Raw genomic sequence first — 21196 nt, forward strand, 5'->3', positions numbered from 1 at the left:
TTTTGAATGTCTGTTTCCTAGCACATAGTAACAAAAGATATTTAAAGGGGATCTGCCATGACTGACAAGGCTAAGACCAGGATATTATTCTTAAAGCATACTGGGTTAGCAACTCAAAATGTTGAAGCAGGAGAGACAGTATGGCAGCAAGGGAACTAAAATATATAGTAGAAGGTCAGCAATGGCAGCCTTTGGGTTTCTTTCTTGACTGGTGGTCTTTAACCACTTGCCTACTGGGCACTTAAACCCCCCCCCCTGCCCAGACCAATTTTCAGCTTTCAGCGCTGATGCACTTTGAATGACAATTGCGCCGCCGGTGATCAGCTTTTTTTTTCTCCTCGCGCTGTCATTGGCTGACAGCTGATCACGTGGTAAGGGGTCGGGATCGATTCGGCTATAGCGCAGATCCCAAGCGGTTAAGCTAGATAAACATAATTTCTTCAAAGAACTGTACATTTAAGGAAGCTGTCCTTTTAATAAATCCCCCCACTTCCATGAATGCAGGGTACCCCCTGGGTCAATACATCAATCCTTACCTCATCCCCATCCAGGAATATTTCTTCCAGCATGGTCCCAGCCATTTCCTCTTCATATTGTGCATGTTCCCCACAGCAATGAATAGTAACCTGTACACTAAGGGACTGCTGGCAGCCACCATGAGTACAATAGGCCCTCAAAATGAAGAGGAGCCAGCCATGACGTTATCGTAGCAAAGATTGGTGTAATGGTGAGGAAGGTAAGTGTTGACCTAGGCTGCACTCATGGGCATGTGTTTTATTTTATTTTTATTTTTTTAAGCAAAACTTTACTAAAGTTATGCACTTTAATATGGCATAAAATACAGTGTTTAAAGTTAACTTAGTCATGAAAGTAATTAAACTTATTTTGCTAGTTTGCTACTAGTTTGCTAGTGCACCCAGCATGTTTGTCAATCCTGGGAACAATACACTATACATACATCATTAATTTCTGCCCAGCGGTCCCCTCCCCTGCAGAGCCAAACAACACCCCCACCCTTGAACAATCCAATGTGAGAGTAACAAATGGATAATGGGGCTCCGTCGCTTTATCCCGGTAAAAATGGAGGCACAGACATTGCTGTCACATTACACAATTGTAAAACAGATTTCTTCATAAAGGACTACTAAGCATAAACAAAGTCAGTATGTGTAAAAGGTTTTTATTATATTTATGGACATGTAAAAGTTTCAGGAGATTATCAAAAGAGAAGATATTTCAAATGATGGTGGCATGTTGAGGAAGGAGACCTTTTCTTACACACCGCTGATTTCCTGTCCAGTAATTCCATAGAAGAAAACTACCACCTGTCATTTTAGTACCTATTTTAGCATGATATGGTCGGTAAGTAGAGCTCCTTAGCTCATCACCTGCGCAGTTGTTTTATGGGAGCTATATACATGGCTGTGAACAATATGAAATTGGTAATGAAAAGCTGGTCGTAGATTTCAGAGTGCTTTTGGACATGCAGTCTGATTGTCCTCAGGCATCTGCACCAACCAGCCTTTCCCTAAGCATGAGCAAGGCACTTAGCCTTATAGATTAATTTGAGAGACATCCAGAGGCACTGAGAAGCATGCATCTCTAGTCCATGGCTTACCAGGAAAGAACAACATTAACTGGAGAAGTTTTTCTATCTCATTCTATTGCTATTTCCCCAGATGAGTTGTGGTTGGCATTCTTTGCGGGTCTACTAATCAAAAGTCAGTAGAACACTTTAAAGTGTATGTGCAGCCAAAATCTTTTTTGGGGATATAGTAGAGAGGGATTAAACCCATCAAGTTTTTATTGCTACCTGTGGCTTCATTATAGAAATGTATCCCCATTTAATGTATCACATCCCTGTGACACCGGTTTCATCAGAAATCAGGGAAAGTCTGCAACAAGGAAACGGGCAACAAAAAGTCTTTAATCTTAGTTTTTTACTGCAGCTTTCAGAAGGATTAGACACTGGCAAACAAAGGGCAAAATAGCAAAAAAAAAAAGTCGTTTCATGGTTGGTAAGGTTGAATAAAGACACTAGTCTATCCAGTTCATAGGTTAGTCCTTTAGCAGCAGAGCTGGAAAAAAAGACATCCATCCTCGGACACTAGCAAAACACTGGCATGCTGGGAATTTGAGGGCTTATTCTGTTCTGGTCTGTAAAACAAAAAAAATTTGTAGTGTCCAATCCTCCCTTAAGTGACAGTATAACCCTAATAATATGGACTTCCTGAATTCTTTAATGGATGAGAAATAAAATGCATTTTTAGGTAGAGTGGGAAACACTGGAACCACTGTCAGTGTCCCCCCTGCAGATTTTCCCTCACTTCCTGTCTACTGAAACCTCTTCATCAGAATCAGTGAAGAAATCTCTCTAATAGAACCTGGCTAGCAGTAAAAACCTGACAGGGGTTCTAATCTTCCCCCAGTTTGCGCTGGACATACCCTTCAATTCTTTTTGTTTAGGTATGTAAAACTTTACAGCAGTGTTTTAGGAAGTAGATGTACATTTCTGTTTGTAATATCGTCCACTAGAGACACTCATGCATATTCTCAGCTCCTCCTGGTGGCGCTACTGTTTGAATTAAAATCTGCTACTTGTATTACACAACATAGAGCACCAGGTCTAGAAGCCTGAGAGACAGAGGTGAAAACCAAAGATGACGGAGCATTTCCATTGATGAATGTAAATTTGACAAGTTTACATTTACACCCCTAAAAGCTGCTGAAACAAACCTAATGGCATTCTCCGTTAAAGTTGAACTCTGGGAATGAAACATTAGCATTTTGCCTAGGGAAATATATTTAAGGGGATATATTTACCTTATTCCTTGCTTCTTCAGGCTTCTTTGTCTTTATGTGAACGGTCCCCTGAAGTCTCTTCTTTCTGTTGTCCAGCTGATCATCTGGGACCTGCATTGTACCAGCGGATGCTAAGAGCTTGCCTACATTTGTGATTATCTGACAGTGGTAAAAAGTGCTGACTGCTGGGGAAGTAAGGAATAAGGTATATATATCACCTTATCCTCTAGGCAAACCGAGCAGTTAACTCTTGCTGGTCATGCAGCACAGAGGAAACCAATGAAAAGGAGTATTAAGGTAAGTACGTGGCCTTATTTATCATCGTCTAGGCAAAACTCAATGCAAATATAGAAATTTTTGGTTCCTAGAGCTCCACTTTGAACTGTAAATGCATTTTAGAAGAAGATTAGAATAGCAGGAAAGTTGAAAAAAAAAAAATGAAAAAACATCTGGCAGGGAAAAAACAAAACAAAGAAGGCACCTCTGTGCAGAACGCACATGCCAGAAGAGATTTCAGGAGAGGGGCGGTGACGCGTTTCAGAGCATGCACACAAGACTCTTTTCAAGACCTCCTATCCAACCTTACAGCTGCTGGTCGGCACAGGGAGATGGAAAGACAGTGACAGGAGCCCCACCAGGAATATGTGATTATGATGAACTTGCTTAACGCCTACCTTTTGTAAGTCTTTTTAAACTGTGTTGGATAATAAACTGCTGGCATTGTGCACTTAGATGATCCTTCTTTGGTTTTCTCTTTTCCTGACAGAGTTGCTTCTACTCTTTGAAGAGCTACCCTAGTGCTATCTCCAGCTATGGGAACATTTCTCGGGATATGACCTTATCCATACTGGAAAGACCCATTAGGTAGAAGCGCCCTATTTCCATTTCTCTGAAAAAAAACAAAAACATCTGCATGTTCTTAAAATGATGGAGAAGATTCTACTGACTTCTGGATCAGCTGTGACAGGAAGAACGATAAAAGACTATAAACAGGTGGAGCAACTGGAACATTTTGTTGGAAGAATGCTACCCTTTTCCATGCAGAGAAGAACAATAAGTCCACATTAATACCAGCCAACACAGCTGCTTATACTTATCTTCTTTTTAACTCTATTATTCCATGGGCAGGAAGTGACTTATCCTGTACTTCTGGGTATGGCAGAGCACATAAATCCCTCCCCTTCCTCTTGAGTGAAATATCTGCTTATTAGTGACTCAAGCATCCAGAGCTGTCACACGGAGGTGAAGAAAGAATCTTAAAGTGTTGCTAAACCCAGGACCCTGCATTCAATATACCTGGTCGCCCACAGTACACAGAATATGGAAATGCAATCATTTTAGTAAATATAAACTGCTAATTACCGTTTTGCAACAGCAGTATATAGCAGTCTTGTAACTTCTATCGGTGTCTGGTTAAAGCGTGTAGGAGGAGTTTTCATTCTATCCTGATTGTCCTATAAGGATGCAGGACCCCTGACCCTCTGTCTGGACACTGCTGATTGGCCCTGTGCTGATCACATGCACTCTCCCAAGAAAAAAATAAATACACGCCAAACTTAGCATGTGCAGATTGATTCCACTAACTGTCTTATCCGGAGATGTTTTGCGGGCAATGCAAGAATGGGAGGATCTGTGCATACAGGATCTAACAGCCTTTTTACACAATGAAAAGGATTTCTACCTTAGGTTCCATAGGGAGTATGACAAGCATGCTTTACTACATATACAGATTGATTTTACTGTTGTGGGTTTAGTAACACTTTAAGCCCTGTATTTGCTCCAAGTCCTTCTCCTCATTCCCACTGGCAACACAATTGATTATGGAATGATGGAGCAAAGGCAAAGTAATTATAAGCAGCTGTGGGATTCAAAGTTAAAGCGAACATGATGCTGTATCCTTCACAAGAAAAGCACAAGGCTACCTTAAATGCATTTGTCTGTCAGACATGGGCTAACACTATTCATTTTTTTATTATGGATTTCTTTAGCCGAACCTGCTGTATGTAACTGAAAATCATGCCCCCCCCCCAATGTGAGGGCCCAGTATAAAAAAAGAAGAAAAAAAAGAAAATTAAATGTTATTATACGAGGCTCTGTCTGCCCACATCCATGCCATATCCTGAAGATTTAGAACATCCCCTTCCAAAATCGATGAAAATGCCTTCAGAGTCCGAGTCTATGGATTCTAAGATCTGATCAACTATTGTCTCTGGGCTGGAGGAAGGTGCGGGAAGCAGCGTGGAGTCCCTGGACAGCTCCTCTATTGAGTTCTGGCTGTGTAATAGTACTTGTTGAGGTTCGCTGTTATTGTGGATAGGTGAAAATTGTCCGTTGCCCACAGAGGGTCTGTCTAGCTCGGCTAGAGGCTGTGTTTTTGTGGTGGCCATGGAGAGTTTAGAGCTAGAGTCCAGGATGGTGGTCAGGTTGGAGTAGCCCTGGATCTCCAGGAAGGTGGTCATCTCTGACAGGGAGTGCCTGCGAATTCCTGTCCCATTGGTCGCCAGGTTTTCCATTTCGTACTCAGCCACTGGCGTCAGCAACGGATTGTTGTAGCTCTTGGATCTAACCACTGGGTTCTTAGTTACAACATCACCAGACTTTGGGCAACGGCGAAATATGCGTTTTTCTGTCGGGAAAAGGAAATAACAACACTGAGTTTAAAGATGTCTTATATCATTATTAAGGCTGAGATAACTAAATTCCAGCTAAAGTTTTTTTTTTTTTTTTTTTTTTTAGTTTTGAATATAATCTGAAAGGGTTAGAACCTGACAGGTGTTATTTTCTGGGTCCCTACCGGGAAGATTCCCTTTCTCTGTTTGTCCTAATGACTGTTGTTTTTAGAGATAAACTAAATGGGCCAAATCAGAAAATTAAAGTCTAGCTCATAAATTCAGTTAAATATTAATATTTGTAGGAGTAAATGTAATTATTGAATCATTTTCAGGCAGTGATGTCAGTATAAAAACTCAAAGCATGAATAACAACCTTGGACTGGTCTTGTGGATAAAAACTGATGTTTTTGGCCTTTAAAATTGGTCAACTTAGTCTGTTTTCCACAGATGCCACTAGGTGGTGCCAAATCCATTCTAAGATCGGGACTTGGTGTAACATTGCATAATAATGACAGTTAAAGTGGAACTATGGAAAAAATTAAAAATGACATACAGTATATGATGCAGTCTGTCATTAGCATTAACACATTTTTTTTTTCTTGTTCCCCGTAATATAGTTTTTATACTGTCAGTAAGTCTTTTTTTGTTTTGTAAATTTCTATAACAGACTAAGCTGTCCAGCAAATGTGGCATTTAGAGGCTCGAGACAAACCATATGACACTAATAACTTTGACCTAATATGGCCATGTGATGTCACAAGCATTTCCGCCCCTTTGTATATGTGCAGCTGCGGAATGGAGAATGGAGAATGGAACAGCTTGCTTGGCCGGCATGACAATTTGGGTTTGGTCATAACGCAAGCCTGAACCCAAACTCATCTCTAGTTAGGCCCCTTTCACAAATGCGGACATTATGTCCGTATTTCATCCATCCGTTTGCGGATGAAATACGGACATACATGCATTCCTATGGGATAGCGGGTGTCTGCGGATGAACATCCACAGACACACGATATCGTCCGCCTCCGCTATTGTCTGATTCTGCAGACGGAGGAAAATCCTATTTTTCTATCCGTCTGCAGAGCGGATCTGATGAACACGGACAGACGGACCGTGCTCATCCGATCCCCCATAGAGGAGAGCGGAGAGCTGACAGGGCGGTCCCTGCACAGTGTGCTGGGACCGCCCTGTTATCCGCCGGCTCAGCAGAGACAACGGAGCGATCCCCGCTGAGCAAGCGGATCATCGCGGGGCGGATCATTACTGATCCGTCCCGTGTGAAAGGGGCCTAAAGATGTAGGCTAAAAAAAAATATAACCTTAGTGACTTAAATTTCATAAAAGCTTTTTATGTAATATCATTTTAAAAGTTTTTTTTTGTCTTTTTGAATCTGCAGTTTTCATTTAAATAATACCTGCTGATGGCATTTCCTGGCTTAAGGATGTTCATCTTTATCTAGCTCATGTCTCCCCAGCCTCACTGCTCCTAGCCCACTGTTTTCATGAATTAGATTTTGGTTCTTTCAGTTATAGAGGCTCTGCATCACATGTGGGTGTTACCCAGGGTGCAAATACAGCATGGCTAGGATCACCTACTCCTCCAGACTGACATCCAACCATCAATGCATTTTTAATTTTTGCATAGCTTCTTCCAAGAGCCAGCTTACTACTTCTATCAGGGCTGAGTGCTCTTGTGAAGAGTACTGAGGCAGGAGGCTGTGGTGTGTTCAGAAAGCTATGCGCAGCACCCTGTCGGTCCCTCCCACAGGATAAGATCTGCATGCATTGCACAGAGCAGGGGTCTCCAAACTTTTCAAACAAGGGGGCCAGTTTATTGTCTATCAGACTTTAGGGGCCAGATTTTGGGCAGGGAAGGTAGAAAATATCCTGGGCCCAACATCAGGAAGGTTAAACATGGCCTCAAGGTTGGAGGTCAGTAGGAGGAGCAGTAGTAGCGTATGATTGGTATCAGTGGGAGGACTAGTGCCCCACCATTGGTGTCAGCAGGAGGACTAGTGCCCCATCATTGGTATCAGTGGTAGGACTAGAGCCCCATCATTGGTGTCAGTGGGAGGAATAGTGCCCCATTATTGGTATCAGTGGGAGGAATAGTGTACCATCACTGATGTCAGTTTGGAGACCACTGGAGAAACACAGTGATCACATCAATGGATCTTAAAATTTTGTAATGAAAATGGAAAAGTTTTATTTAGAAATTTTATTTGCATGTTGATTGGGGGGAGGGAGAAACCAGGGAACACAAAATAAAAGCAGATTAAACTTAAACTTTAAGGGCTAAAGGTAGTGGGGGGGGGGGGGGGGGGGGGGGATAGGCAAATGTTTTACGTTAAGGTTCAAGGATAAGTTCACATCTTGTTACATGTTACACCCATATTCAGGGTAACATCTTACAAATCCACTGGCCCCTGCAACACCCCCACCCGGCTCCCCGTTGTGACATGGAGTTAGGTATCTTCTCCCCCTGCTCTTTGTCACAATCTGCATAGAACATGGCTGTACTGGGCTCCACCCACTCGGCCACGTCATTCGTTCACAGAGTCCTGTGAATGGAAAACTACAAGGTGCGGTAGCCTTTGTGGCTGTTGGCTTGTAGTTCTCAATGAACTACTACAGTGCTGTTGAGCACTGTGGTAGTTCATTGATGCTTCCTATTACCTGTTAGTCTGTAACTGCCTGGCCATACGATGTACACACAGAGTCTGCAAGAGCCCTGCATTGCTCCCAATAACAAAAATAAAAATAAATGCACATTTTTTAAATTTATTTGTATTTTTTTAAAAGGTGAGCTTATCCTTTAACTGTCGAATTGGGCTCATAAGATGGAAAGCCAAAATAAAATAATGGCCTCTAAATTCCTCTTCAATTGTGGTTGTAGGGGAGACAATTTTCATTTTTTATGTCGCTTCAGTTAGGCTTTAGGCCACAGCACACATTTAGCAGGTCTAAGGTAATTTTGCAGTTTGTAAGCAGTCATATGACCAAATCATACCTAGAATGCAGGAGGAGTGATTAAAGGGAGCATCAGTTGAGTACAGTCCATATGTACCAAGGTATGGAGAGACCACCTTCTGAATTAGTGATTCCAAGTTTAGATATTCCTCTGACACACCCTTCGATTCATGGACACCCTAGAAGAGAGATTGCACATGAGAGGGGTTAGGGCATTGCACACTTACACATTTGCACTAAGCATGACAAAGCCATTGAATGGACCTAATAGCCATGCAACTAGGATTTCTGATGGCAGCTTGGGTATTTCCTTCGGTACAGGTATCCAAAAACTGACCTCCAGAAAGACCCATAAGTGTATAAATCAGATTTCACAAAGCTTTAACACAAGGGTAAGCATCTTTATTCCAGCTGTATGACTTTAACTCTCATAAAACGTAGCTGAAAACAACTGTCACTTCTTCAAATTTAAAATGTATATAAACCCTAATAGGAAACTTTTCTTAACTGCAACCTTTTGGCATGTTAAATATGCCATTGAGAGGATTAGGTTATATTGATTGCATTTTTAATTTAAAAAATACATGTAAATCCTGCCAAAAATCCAGTGAGCTGTGCTCATGCAGGGTTATCAGCCTTGCCCAATTCACCCCCCACTATCTTATGGAGATGAGGAGAGGGTGTGTGATGTTCTGTAGACCTAAATTCTTCCTGTCCTAGGGTGACTACGCTGCTCTGCCTCAGATACAGTACAGAGTAAGGCCGCGTACACACGCGGGGACTGTTCGCCCAACTTTGTCCGTCAAACAGTTTCGGCAAACAGTCCGCTCAAAATTAGCATGGACGGACATGGCCACACACGACGAACGAACAGTTTGCTGAAACCGTGCGCGATGACGTGAACGGCACGTACGACGGGACGAAAAATACGACGTCCTATACACAGCATTATAACTTTCGGCGTGTAAATCCTTTCTGAGCATGCGCGGAACTTAGTTTGACGAACAAGCCTACACACGGGCGGACTGTTCGCTCAAACAAGGTTTCAGCGGACAGTTTTACGGAATTTCCGAAAAACCTTGTTCGTCAAACTGTCCGCTGAAACTGTCCGCTGAAAGCCCACACACGAGCGGACTGTCCGCCCAAACACTGTTCAGCGGACAAAGTTGGGCGAACAGTCCGCGCGTGTGTACGCGGCCTGAGTGTTGCCACCCTAGGACAGGAAGTTGTGTTACTGTTAAGATCGCCAGGTGAAAATAAAGGAAATGAAGACAAAACAGAAATTGATTGGTAAGCTGCAATGTGTTACAATTGTATTCTTGGGTTTGGATTTTAAAGCTAAACTGCAACCTTCTCTTCGGTCTTTCATAGATGTACAGGCTCCTTTGCTGGACTGAAATCGCTTCTCCCAATAAACAATAATAGTTTTAACAGGGCAGATAGTGGCGTCTCATTTCCTGCTGTAGGATGTCCCAGCGTCATCTAATTCTTTCTTCTCCAGCCTGACTTGTCCCTGGCCCGCCTCTTTCATTCATTGAATTTCAGTTCTTTCACTCATGGAGGCTCAGCATCAAATGTGGGCATTGGGTAGGGTAAGGTTAGCAGATTTTCTAAATGAGATCCAGGGACACCCTACTGACCTCACCCAGAAAGGCATGTCTTCAAGAGTATGGTTCAATGAATCCTAAACCTATGGTGATATGGGTCAAGAGAGTGTAAAGCATAGAGTTCAGTGGTCAGGATTAAAAAAAAGCACAGCGTTCTGGGGTCAGAATTAAATAAAGCAGAGAGCACAGGGGTCAGGGTTAAATAAAGCACACAGTACAGGTGTCGGGATTAAATAAAGCACACAGTTCAGGGGTTAGGATTAAATAAAGCACAGAGTTCAGAGGTCAGGATTAACTAACACACAGTTCAGGGGTCAGGATTAAATAAAGCACACAGTTCAGGGGTCAGGATTAAATAAAGCACACAGTTCAGGGGTCAGGATTAAATAAAGCACAGCGTTCAGAGGTCAGGATTAGGTAATATACAGAGTTCAGGGGTCAGGAATAAGTAATACACAGAGTTCAGCAGTCAGTATTAGGTAATGCACAGAGTTCTGGGGTCAGTATTAAGTTATGCACAGAGCTCAGGGGTCAGTATTAGGTAATGTGCATACTGCAAGGGTCAGGATTAAGTAATGTACAGAGTTAAGGTGTCAGTATGAGGTAATGCACATAGCGCAGGGGTCAGGATTAAGTAATGTAGAGCGTTCAGGGGTCAGGATTAAGTAATGCACACAGGGCAGGGGTCAGGAGTAAGTAATACAGAGTTCAGAGGTCAGGATTAAGTAATACAGAGTTCAGGGGACAGGATTAAGTAATGCACATAATGCAGGGGTCAGGATTAAGTAATGTACAGAGTTCAGGGGTCAGGATTAAGTAATGTACAGATTTCAGGGGTCGGGATTAGGTTGCGCACAGAGTTTAGGGGTCAGTATTAGGTAATGCACATAGTCCAGGGGGCAGGATTAATAATATAATGAGTTCAGTGGATGGGATTAAATTGGGCACAGATTTCAGGGGTCAGGATTAAGTAATGTACAGAGTTCAGGGGGTCAGAATTAAGTAATGTACAGAGTTCAGTGGTCGGGATTAAGTTGGGCACAGATTTCAGGGTCGGGATTAAGTAATGTACAGAATTCAGGGGTCAGGATTAGATTTTGCACAGAGTTCAGGGGTCAGGATTAAGCTGCACTCAGATTTCAGGGGTCAGGATTAAGAAATACACAGAGTTCATGGATCAGGATTAGGTTGTGCACAGAGTTCAGGGGTCAGGTTTAAGTAATGTACAAGAGTTCCGGGGTCAGGATTAAGTAATACAAAGAGTTCAGGGGTCAGGATTAGGTTGTGCATAGAGTTCAGGAGTCAAGATTAAGTAACACAGAGAGTTCAGTGGTCAGGATTATTAATGCACAAAGTTCACAGATCAGGTAAGCAGTTACCCACAGTCAGATTGGTGGATCATCCCTGGGAGCTAATGGGTAGTGTAAAGCAGTGGTTCTCAACCCTGTCCTCAAGTACCCCCAACAGGCCATGTTTTGTGAATTTCTCTTAGATAAATTAGCTGTCCAAAACACCAAGCCATTGACTCTGATTTAAGTCAATGGCTTGGTGTTTTGGACAGTGCAGTGCAAGATAAAGGAAAACCTGCAAACATGGCTTGCTGGGGGTACTTGAGGAAAGGGTTGAGAACCACCGGTGTAAAGTTTGCAGTGTGCAGTTTCCAACTCACAAGAACCAGAATTTCAGAACCAGACTCTAAAATGGCGTGGCTGGAGCGGTCTACATATGGGTAATTTTTTAGTTGCTGCTTTAGCAGTTTCATGGATTGGAGCCTGCACACTACACACTTTAAATTATTTGGCAGCTCCCAGTGACAAATCTGGGGACACCCGTTTCCTGGGAACAGATCTTTCACAGCAGGGATTGTCCCCAGGTTATGGGGACGAGTGCCAACCTTAGTATAGGTCTGCCTGCACATACAGTCTGCCTAGAACGCCCATTCCTTCAGACTGATATCCACTCATGAAGACATTTTGATATTTGCATAACTCCTTCCAAAACCAACCCTCTGCCTGCATCAGTGCTGAGAAGTCAGGATGCTGTGATCTTCTCAAGAAGCATCCTGCTGGCCTCTCCAATTAGCTAGAATTTGCCTGCGTTGCATAGAGAAGAACAGAGACCCCATAATAACATTGCTGGCACTAAAATAAGGTGTGTAATGAACGTGGAAAAGTTATATTTTAAAATGTTATTAGCATGTTGGTGAAGGAGGAAAGGGAATGCAAAATATAAGCAGGTTAAATTTCAGCATTAAGGATCTTTGTTCTAGTGTGTTAGCTAGTATATTGAACCTACAATGTATATTTATTCAGACCAACACTCAAGTCTTTTTTCATGCTATCTGGGCTTGTGACAGCCAATTTAAAAAAAAAACCCACCTTCCAGACTAATGGAATAATTATAGTTACTGCACACGCTGAATTTTATACCACATCCTGCCCTCTTGCTCAGAATATATCCACCAAACAAAGTGACCTTTAAAGAAAGAGCAACCTTTATCTGATTTTTCAACTTTTAAAAATACTGCAGCGTTTTAATTTTATCTGCAGGTATTTCAGAAGCTATTTGTATGCTAATTCTTCCTTTCAATTGCCTGGTAATTAATCGCCAGGTTTTCTGTCAGCAACAGAAGTGTACATTCATTTGGAAGAGAGGCGGTGGAACGCAGAGGCAGCGCTAAAAAATATCTAAAGCAACTAATGGAGCCAGTTGTTGAATGGCACTAACCGCATCACAGATACAGAGTAAGGGCTTCCATGTCTCTCCCTAATTATTTTTATTATCTCTAAAACAGGTTCTCTTTTTCTTAAGTTATGTTGGCTAATTGTGAAGAAAACATGTCATGGGGGTCACCCACTGACCCCATATTAGCAAAGCAGACAAGCCTCCAGAGCACTGGTGCCCAACCTGCAGCTGTGGGGGGATGGCTGAGTGAGGGTTGCATTCAGTCCTTTGGCATTTATTTTGTGGCCCTTGAAGTCTGTTTTGGTGCTCACTCAAGCCAGTGAAAGAAAGGCCTTGTTTGCCTGGAGCGTTTGACTCTACACCCCATGTGAGGGCTGTGTTTACCTGCACAGGGATGCAAAGGTGTTCTGTGTATCTATGTAAAGGCTGTCCCATTGCTGTCCATTTAAACACAACACCTGCACCAATGCAGCCGCTGCTCCTGTGACGTCTGTGTGGGTGCCTGTGCACAGCCTCAAATGCACTCAGGGTACATCCACAATGATTCGGGTAGGCAGAGACCTTGTGATCTTTGCCTAGGCTCTGGGTCTGAAGGAAATCAGAGCTGTAGCCAGAAATAGGTTCTTTTTTTACACTCAGAAAAACAATGCAGATTGTTAAAGCTCAACTCCAAGCCAACAGCTAAAAATACATATAAACTAAGGGTCCTTTCACACAGGCGGTCTGCTCGGCAGGCTCCGCTTTGCTCAGCAGGAGATGGCTCCGCTGATCCCCGCTGAGCAGGAGGATGACTGGTCCATCCCTGCTCACTGTGCAGAGCGAGACAGACAGAGTCCCGCTCTCCCCTATGGGGAAATCGGGGGAAAACTGACCGCTTGTCCGTTTTCACCCGATCTTATCCAATCTGATCCTCCAGATGGATCGAAAATAGGGTCACTGTGACAGACCTAGCTGGGACAGAGGCTATTGGAGGGGACTGAATGCCAGCCTCTTGCCTTACGATTATGGGCCCTGGCATTTGGGGGAACAGTGCTCTTTGTGAGCTGTATGCCTGGGGACCCCTGAGGTGTTACTTGGATTCAGGTCCATGACCCCCAAGACACACAGACTCTGGATATGTATTTGCCATATTAGCAATAGACTGAATCACACTGTTGGGATACAAACTGTTAGATGCTAATGTCATGAACTCCAGCCACCTGTCTGTCATGTAAATGAGTCTAGTCTGGCTTGTAAGAATATTCCACACAATGTTGTTGTGCTAATTAACCCTGTGTTGATGTTTATGGTAATATGGTAATGTGTATTGAATAGTCAGTCAGTGAGCTAGGAGACAAAGTCTTACCCTGAAAAGTCTTCTCTCAGTCAACTAGTCTGGGTCAATGATTAGATAATTAGCTCATGCTAATTAGGTTAGGTTTTAGTCATCTTGCTGTATATATTTGTGGGAGATCTCAAATAAAAGACTATTCCTGATGTACTCAAAGACTGGTGTTGTCTAGTTCTTGGGGGTTCCTATAGCCAGATCCATTGGACTCTGTGTTCCAGGACTTCGGAAGCTGTATACTGATGGAAACACTCACGCGGAGTGTGTGGGATAGGTTTCGTCACAGTCACCATCAATCTGGATTTGGCAGACAGGATCGAACTGGATACCTTCGGGTGTCAGCAGACATGTCACCACTGACAGCTGCTGCTCCATAGGGGTGAACGGAGGGTCCGAACAGGTCCACCTGAAAGACTGACAGGAGGACCTGATTGGACCACCTGTGTGAGAGGACCCTTACTGTATTTGAAGGCTGTTTTACCTGTCAAATGACTTTTATTTTGTTCCATTCAGTTTTTAGATTTACACAGATGTATGCACAGTACAGTCCTTTCCGGCAGTGAAGGAGACCTGATTTTTCTCTACTGCAGTTCAGTAACAATTACAGGTCTTGTCCCTCCCCCAACCTCTGATAGAAGAAGCAGCAGACTGATGAGCCCATCTCTCTGTCACTCTATCTCCCATCAGTTTCTCCTTGTACTGAAGTACAACTGACAGGTTCCTTGTGCTGCATTCCCCTCTTCTAGTCTGAGCTCCAGGGGAATGAAAGAGGCTAATACCAGGTCAAATTCAGGCTCTTAGAATGAATACAGAGACACGTTAATTTGTGTATTTTATATCTAAATGAAGTTAAAGTATAACTAAAGGTAAAACTTTTTTTTTTTTTTGTTTAATGTTTAATTTTTTTTTTATTGAAGTTTTTCAAGAAGAACAAGACAAAAAAAATTAAACATTATCTCTCAAACATTAGTACATAGTAAGAAGAACATCTGAGTGAATACATATGTCAGAGCATAGGTGGCAAACATAAATGTAGAATGGAATAAGTTATAAATGCTAGTTGTAAGGTGGTGGGTACACCTCATCTGGGAACAAACTGTGCCATGGTGGGGAGACAACATGACCGCCCCTAAGTTTCAATATCTTTCTATTGGGATTTTATTTCAGAAAAAAAAAGACAAACATATTAGTACCGTGTCAAAGAGATCAATAAATTTATAGCAGGGTACGAAGAGAAAGGAGAACACAAGATAGTTCAAAAGCCTTTTGAGACCGCAATTTGAACCCCAACAAGGGAACCCAACATTGAGAGAATTTGGATTGGCTCCTATCTTTGTACGCCATTATGCGTATAAAAAGTAGAATGACATCATTGTGGTTTTTACCTTCAGTGATACAAGGGACAACAGATGATTTCCATTTTCTAAGAACCATTAGGCAGGCTACAGCTAAAATGTTAACCGCTATAGGTCTCAGCTGCACTGGGTAGCTATCTATGTTTATGGAGAGAATAGCTTGCTCTACATTTGCTTTTATCAGGACCCCTGTCACTTCTGAAAGAAGTCTATACGCTGCATTCCAAAGCATATGGGAAAGAGTTCCCACCATACCACAACCTTTCCAACAGAAGTTGTTCCCTCACTTATAAAATTTAGCCATGAAGTAAAAACATCTTATTTTGTTTTTTTTTAATGAACCATAGGAACAGGCCAAGCAAGTGCCATATCCTATAAACAAATATAATTTCTTGGCGGGACTTTTGAGGCACAGTTCAAGGGCCCTTTCACACATGCGAACCATTAGGCCCCTTTCACACATGCGGACCATCAATTTCATCAGTTCAGTCACGTCAAAAACGGATGAAGTATTCATCCACTTTTCATCCACGCTCATCCATTTTTCATCCGTTTTTATTACATCCACTACCAATTCAAAAACAAATGAAAAAAAGGACCGTTTGTTCCGTTTACATCCATTTTTTAATGAATAAAAACTAGGGCTTTCATCCATTAAAAAAAAAAAAAAAAGGATTTTGACGTAACCAGATGAAAACGGATGAAAATAGATGATCATCCATTTTTCCATAGGAATGCATTGATGTCTGTTTTTCATCTGTCAACGGATGGATGGAAAACGGACGAACGGTCTGCATGTATGAAAGGGGCCTAAGGCAGTAATTAAAACCAATATTTTGTTTTGTCTGCATCCAATTGTAGCTCCTGATGAAGTGGATATATTGCAGGAAACATCTATATATTGGACTGTAATGTGGAAGGAAAATGTATTCCCTTTTGAAAAATGAATGTACTGTACATATGTACTGATGGAGCAGACTGCTCTTTTAATTGTGCTTGATGATGATTATGTGTTTTAATGGTTTTGTACAAAATAAAATATTGATTTCTCCCTCTCTATTTGTCCTGTGTACCATTATCGTTAAAAGTCAAAGTACAGGAAAATCTCAAAATTTTGAAGATTTAGAGAAAATTTTCAAAATTTAGAGAAGTAACAGAGGGGAAATCTTCCAATGGGGACACTAGTTCTGGTGACCTGGGGGGGAGTGGGAGCCCAAGGGATTCCCTTTATTTGCAGATATTTCTCAAATTTTCGGTTTTGTCTATGGGACAGGAAGGGAAGATAAATCTCGCCAGTGGGACACACATGGGGGAAAAACGGACATGGGGACAAAAAAATTATAGGCTTAAAGAAGCCTATAGGTCTTCTTTAAGCTCTAATAAAGATGTGCTCTACTGATTCATGTCAAGTGTGAATTTTAATAACATCGCCACTTTTAGATTGGAAATTGTGGTAGTAAGCCTCAAAGTCAGAGACGATTAATCTCTAAATAAATGAGCCTTGCCACTCATGTTCTGCTTCTTCAAAAAGCGCTAGAAAGCATCAGAGATGTGAAGAAGAGCCTTGTGATTCACTCTGTCGGAGAAATGTTTTCAGTGACTCTAAATAATACATGTCCTCTTTTTTTTCCGAAGGCTCGCCAATGTTACTTAAAGCTTACGCTGACCTTTATAAGAACGCGGGGGCTATCGGACGTGATGCCGTGTGAAAAAGTATTCGGTTTAATGCATCAACTCCAGATAATATCTATATATAAAAATCCTTTCTTGACCTTGTCGTCTTCACTTAACCAAACAGCCAAGGCTGCTTGTTTACTATTAACTTGTATAAAAACAGCTGAGTGTAACAAATCAATTTTCAAATCAAATCATGAAGGTATGTTCGCTTCCTCACCATCATATAAAGACACATTTCGCTACACATTATTTATCTTGGCGGAATCTATACGGAGGGTGCAGGCTGCATCTCCAGCTTTTATAAAAATAGAAATCATTGGTTACCCCCAGATCCCTTTATAGTACTCTTATTATGGAGAAAAACCACCTAAGTTCCCTGCAACCCTCAAAAAGCAGAAGTAAGCAGAAAGGCTCCTTATCCATTCCTTATCGGTATGCAGCCCCTTTTAAATGTTTCCCTGCAGTTTATTACTGGTGGATATTGCAGGGCAATCTTTCTCAACCAAGGTTCCTCTTGAAATTGCTAGGTATTCCTTGAGCAGTAAGCAATGGTGAGTTGATCTCCTACCAGGGATGTGTGGTGAAGTCAGTGGCTGGTGAGGCACTGGTTAGTATCAGAGTCAGATACACACAGGTTACATACACTGCGAACGTTAGAGCAAGAGCAATAATTCTATCACTAGACCTCCTCTATAACTTTAAACATGTAACCTGTAAAAAAATTTCAAGCGTCACCTATGGATATTTTTAAGTACTGAAGTTTGGCGCCATTCCACAAGTGTGCGCAATTTTAAAGCATGACATGTTAGTTATTTATTTACTTGGTGTAATGTCATATTTTATAGTATACAAAAAAAATCAGGCTAGCTTTAGTCTTTTTTTATTTTTATTCATGAAAAATGCGTTTAAAAAATTGCTGCGCAAATACTGTGTAACATTAAAAAGTTGCAACGACCACCATTTTATTGCCTAGGGTGTCTGCTAAAACAATATATATAATGTTTGGGGGTTCTGTGTAATTTTGTAGCAAAAAAAAAAAAATATATGATTTTTACATGGAGAGAAGTGTCAGAATTGGCCTGGGTGGAGAGAGTTTAACCACTTACAGACCGGACCATTTTGCTGGTCAAAGACCAGACCACTTTTTGCGATTCGGCACTGCGTCGCTTTAACTGACAATTGCGCTGTCATGCGACGTGGCTCCCAAACAAAATTGACGTCCTTTTTTTCCCACAAATAGAGCTTTCTTTTGGTGGTATTTGATCACCCCTGTGGTTTTTATTTTTTGCGCTATAAACAAAAATAGAGCGACAATTTTGAAAAAAACGCATTATTTTTTACTTTTTGTTATAATAAATATCCCCCAAAAATATATAAAAAAATGTTTTTCCCCTCAGTTTAGGCCAATACGTATTCTTCTACATATTTTTGGTAAAAAAAAAATCGCAATAAGCGATTATTGATTGGTTTGCGCAAAAGTTATAGCGTTTACAAAATAGGGATAGTTTTATAGCACTTTTATTAATAATTTTTTATTATTTTTTTTTTTACTAGTAATGGCGGCGATCAGCGATTTTTATTGTGACTGCGACATTGTGGGGGACCCATCGGACATTTTTGACACATTTTTGGGACCATTGTCATTTATACAGTAATCACTGCTATATAAATGCAGTGATTCCTGTGTAAATGACACTGGCAGTGAAGGGGTTAACCAGTGGGTGGCAGTGTAGGGGTTAAGTGTTCCTAGGGGTGTGCTACTAACTGTGGGGGGGTTGGGCTTTCATTTAGTGAACACTGATCTCTGCTCCAATCACATGGAGCAGAGATCAGCGTCACTAGTTGCTAGGCAGAATGGAGAAATGCTGTTTACACGGCATTTCCTCCATTCAGCTGTCCCGTGAGACGATCGCGGGTATGCCCGCGGCAATCGAGTCCACAGGTCCCACTACCAGACTCACGAGGGTCCCGACCAGCGCGGGAGCGCGCCGCCGCCGCGCTCCTGATGGCAGGGCGGCATTGAAGATTGGACGTACCTGTACCCCGTGCCATTCTGTCGACGTACATCGTCGTGCGCTGGTCGGGAACCGGTTAATTACCATAGCTAAGTAATATACAAATTATTATATATTATTTTAGGTAATTTACTATATTTTCAAAAACTGTACTCAAGCAGGTGGCTTAACGGACAAATTACTGAAGTTTGAAGTTATAACTTCAAACCAGTGATTTCACAGTAAATAGATAAATAATCAATTATTTTCTTAGAACATATAGCATAATAATATATGGTTTAGCTAGATTAAAATAGTACCTTTTCAGCAAAAGCTCATTCTTCCCGTTAACTATGTGAGAAAAACATGGGATTATGGGTAAATCTTATACACATAAACACGTTTTTTCCTTCTAATTAAGAGGGTTGGGCTGAAAGGGAGTATTTGTCTTTTAGACCACATGCCTCTTCTATGACATTTTTACTGGACAGCTTGGGCCACTGGTACTTTACCATTGGTCGAAGACTCCAAGCTGTCCATTGAACTCAGTGCCTCTGACAAGAAGTGAGAGGAGGCACTGTGAGATCATCCTCTCAGTCTGCTGTAGAGTGTGCTTGTATTTAAACTGGCTGCTCTGTATTTAGCATCTGACAGGCTGCGCAAGGAGCCCCGTATCTCCTGAACAATAGATGATAGGAGCCCCAGCGGTGGGGTAGGATTTCAGCAATCTACCCCCCCCCCCCCCCCAATTTTTGTTCTTTTTTTATTTTTCAATGCTAATGGCAGCTGCCTCCCCCCTGACTGCACACCCGTCTCCTACCTACATGGACTGCAAATACATAGGGCAATTTTTCAGACACCAATGTAAGGAGTAAGGAATAAGGATGTAGGGAGTTACATGTTCACTGACCACGAACGTAAGAAGTTACAGCTACGCTGACCACCAATGTAAGGGATCACTTCTACACTGACCACCGATGTAAGGGAACACAACTACTTTTTAATTTCAAGAATGCTACCGAAAATGATATTGTTGTGAAGAGCAATATATAGAGAGTGGTAAAAAACGATCTGTCCTGGGTGTCAATTCAAATACTCAGTAAGCAATGTGGAATTGATCATACACTTACATTGACCACTAATACAAGGGTGGAATTTTTCAGCAAGCGCCAATGTAAGGGGTCACTTCTACACAGACCACTAATGTAAGAGGTCACTTCTACATTGACTACCAATATAGGGGTCACTTCTACACTGACCACAAATGTGAGGGGTCACTTCTACTTTGACTGCCAATATAGGGGTAATTTCTACACTGGCGGGCAATATAGGTGTCACTTCTACTCTGATCTCCAATGTAAGGGTCATTTCTACACTGACCTTTATTGTAAGAAGTCACTCCTAACTGACCATCAATGTAGGGGGGTGCTTCTATACAGATCACTAATGTAAGAAGACACCACAGTTTTTTCATTTAGGATTATTAGCAAAAGTTATTTTTTTGTATAGGGCATGGAGTGGTAAAACATATTATGGGAGTCAAATATGCTAGGGAGGCCACGTTCTTTATTTGGGCCCCTTTAGATTTATGCATGTGCATATAGGTGCTGTATTTTGTAGAATTAGGCCCTGTTCAGTTGGGGAGATTGTCTCTGTGTCCCATGCAGGGCCATATTTTACTGGCATGGGGATGCACAGGTACTGTGTGCATCTCCGTTCCAGTGTACCATTTTGGTCTATTGGAACCTATATGTCACGTGGGTGCGGGGCCCAGGGTGCACAAAGGGGTAGGTCAGGGACCCACAAACAAAAATGTCTCAATAGACTAAACAGAACGCCAACGTGAGGATGCATGGGGCACCTGTACATCCCTGTGCTGGCGGTAAAAGACAAATCTGTATTGGGCACATATTTGTGTGAATGGGGTCTTAGGCAGAAAAACATTGTATGTCATTTTTTTTTTAAATGCACTGCACTGCAGCACTGAGATGGGAACAGGCACTACTTAAGTGCAGAATTCCAGCCAGCAACAGATTGAGAGCATTTTCAAATAGGAAAAAGTTCCTGTTTGAAAATGCGTTTGTCTGTATGCAATTCGGACGTGAAAAAAATCACGCATGCTCGGAAACAATTTGACGCATGCTTGGAAGCATTAAACTTAATTTTCT

The 21196-nt window shown here is 41.9% G+C and overlaps 1 protein-coding gene across 6 annotated transcripts in view; it reads right to left on the reverse strand.

Annotated features, from left to right (window-relative positions):
• Positions 1-1164: 1164 nt before the first annotated feature.
• Positions 1165-21196, reverse strand: part of PRR5 (proline rich 5) — a 192953-nt gene continuing 172921 nt past the window's right edge. For all 6 annotated transcript variants that reach the window (XM_077469373.1, XM_077469378.1, XM_077469377.1 and 3 more), the window contains 2 exons: positions 8424-8562; positions 1165-5428 (listed from right to left, as the gene is read on the reverse strand). In XM_077469373.1, coding sequence (XP_077325499.1) covers positions 4884-5428; positions 8424-8562 — 684 coding nt within the window. In that variant the 3' untranslated portion in view covers positions 1165-4883. The remainder of the gene's footprint in view (positions 5429-8423; positions 8563-21196) is intronic.

The sequence above is a fragment of the Lithobates pipiens genome, unplaced genomic scaffold (genome assembly GCF_037356315.1).
Source record: "Lithobates pipiens isolate NorthernLeopardFrog02 unplaced genomic scaffold, aLitPip1_a1.2 Scaffold_8, whole genome shotgun sequence".
NCBI lineage: Eukaryota > Metazoa > Chordata > Amphibia > Anura > Ranidae > Lithobates > Lithobates pipiens.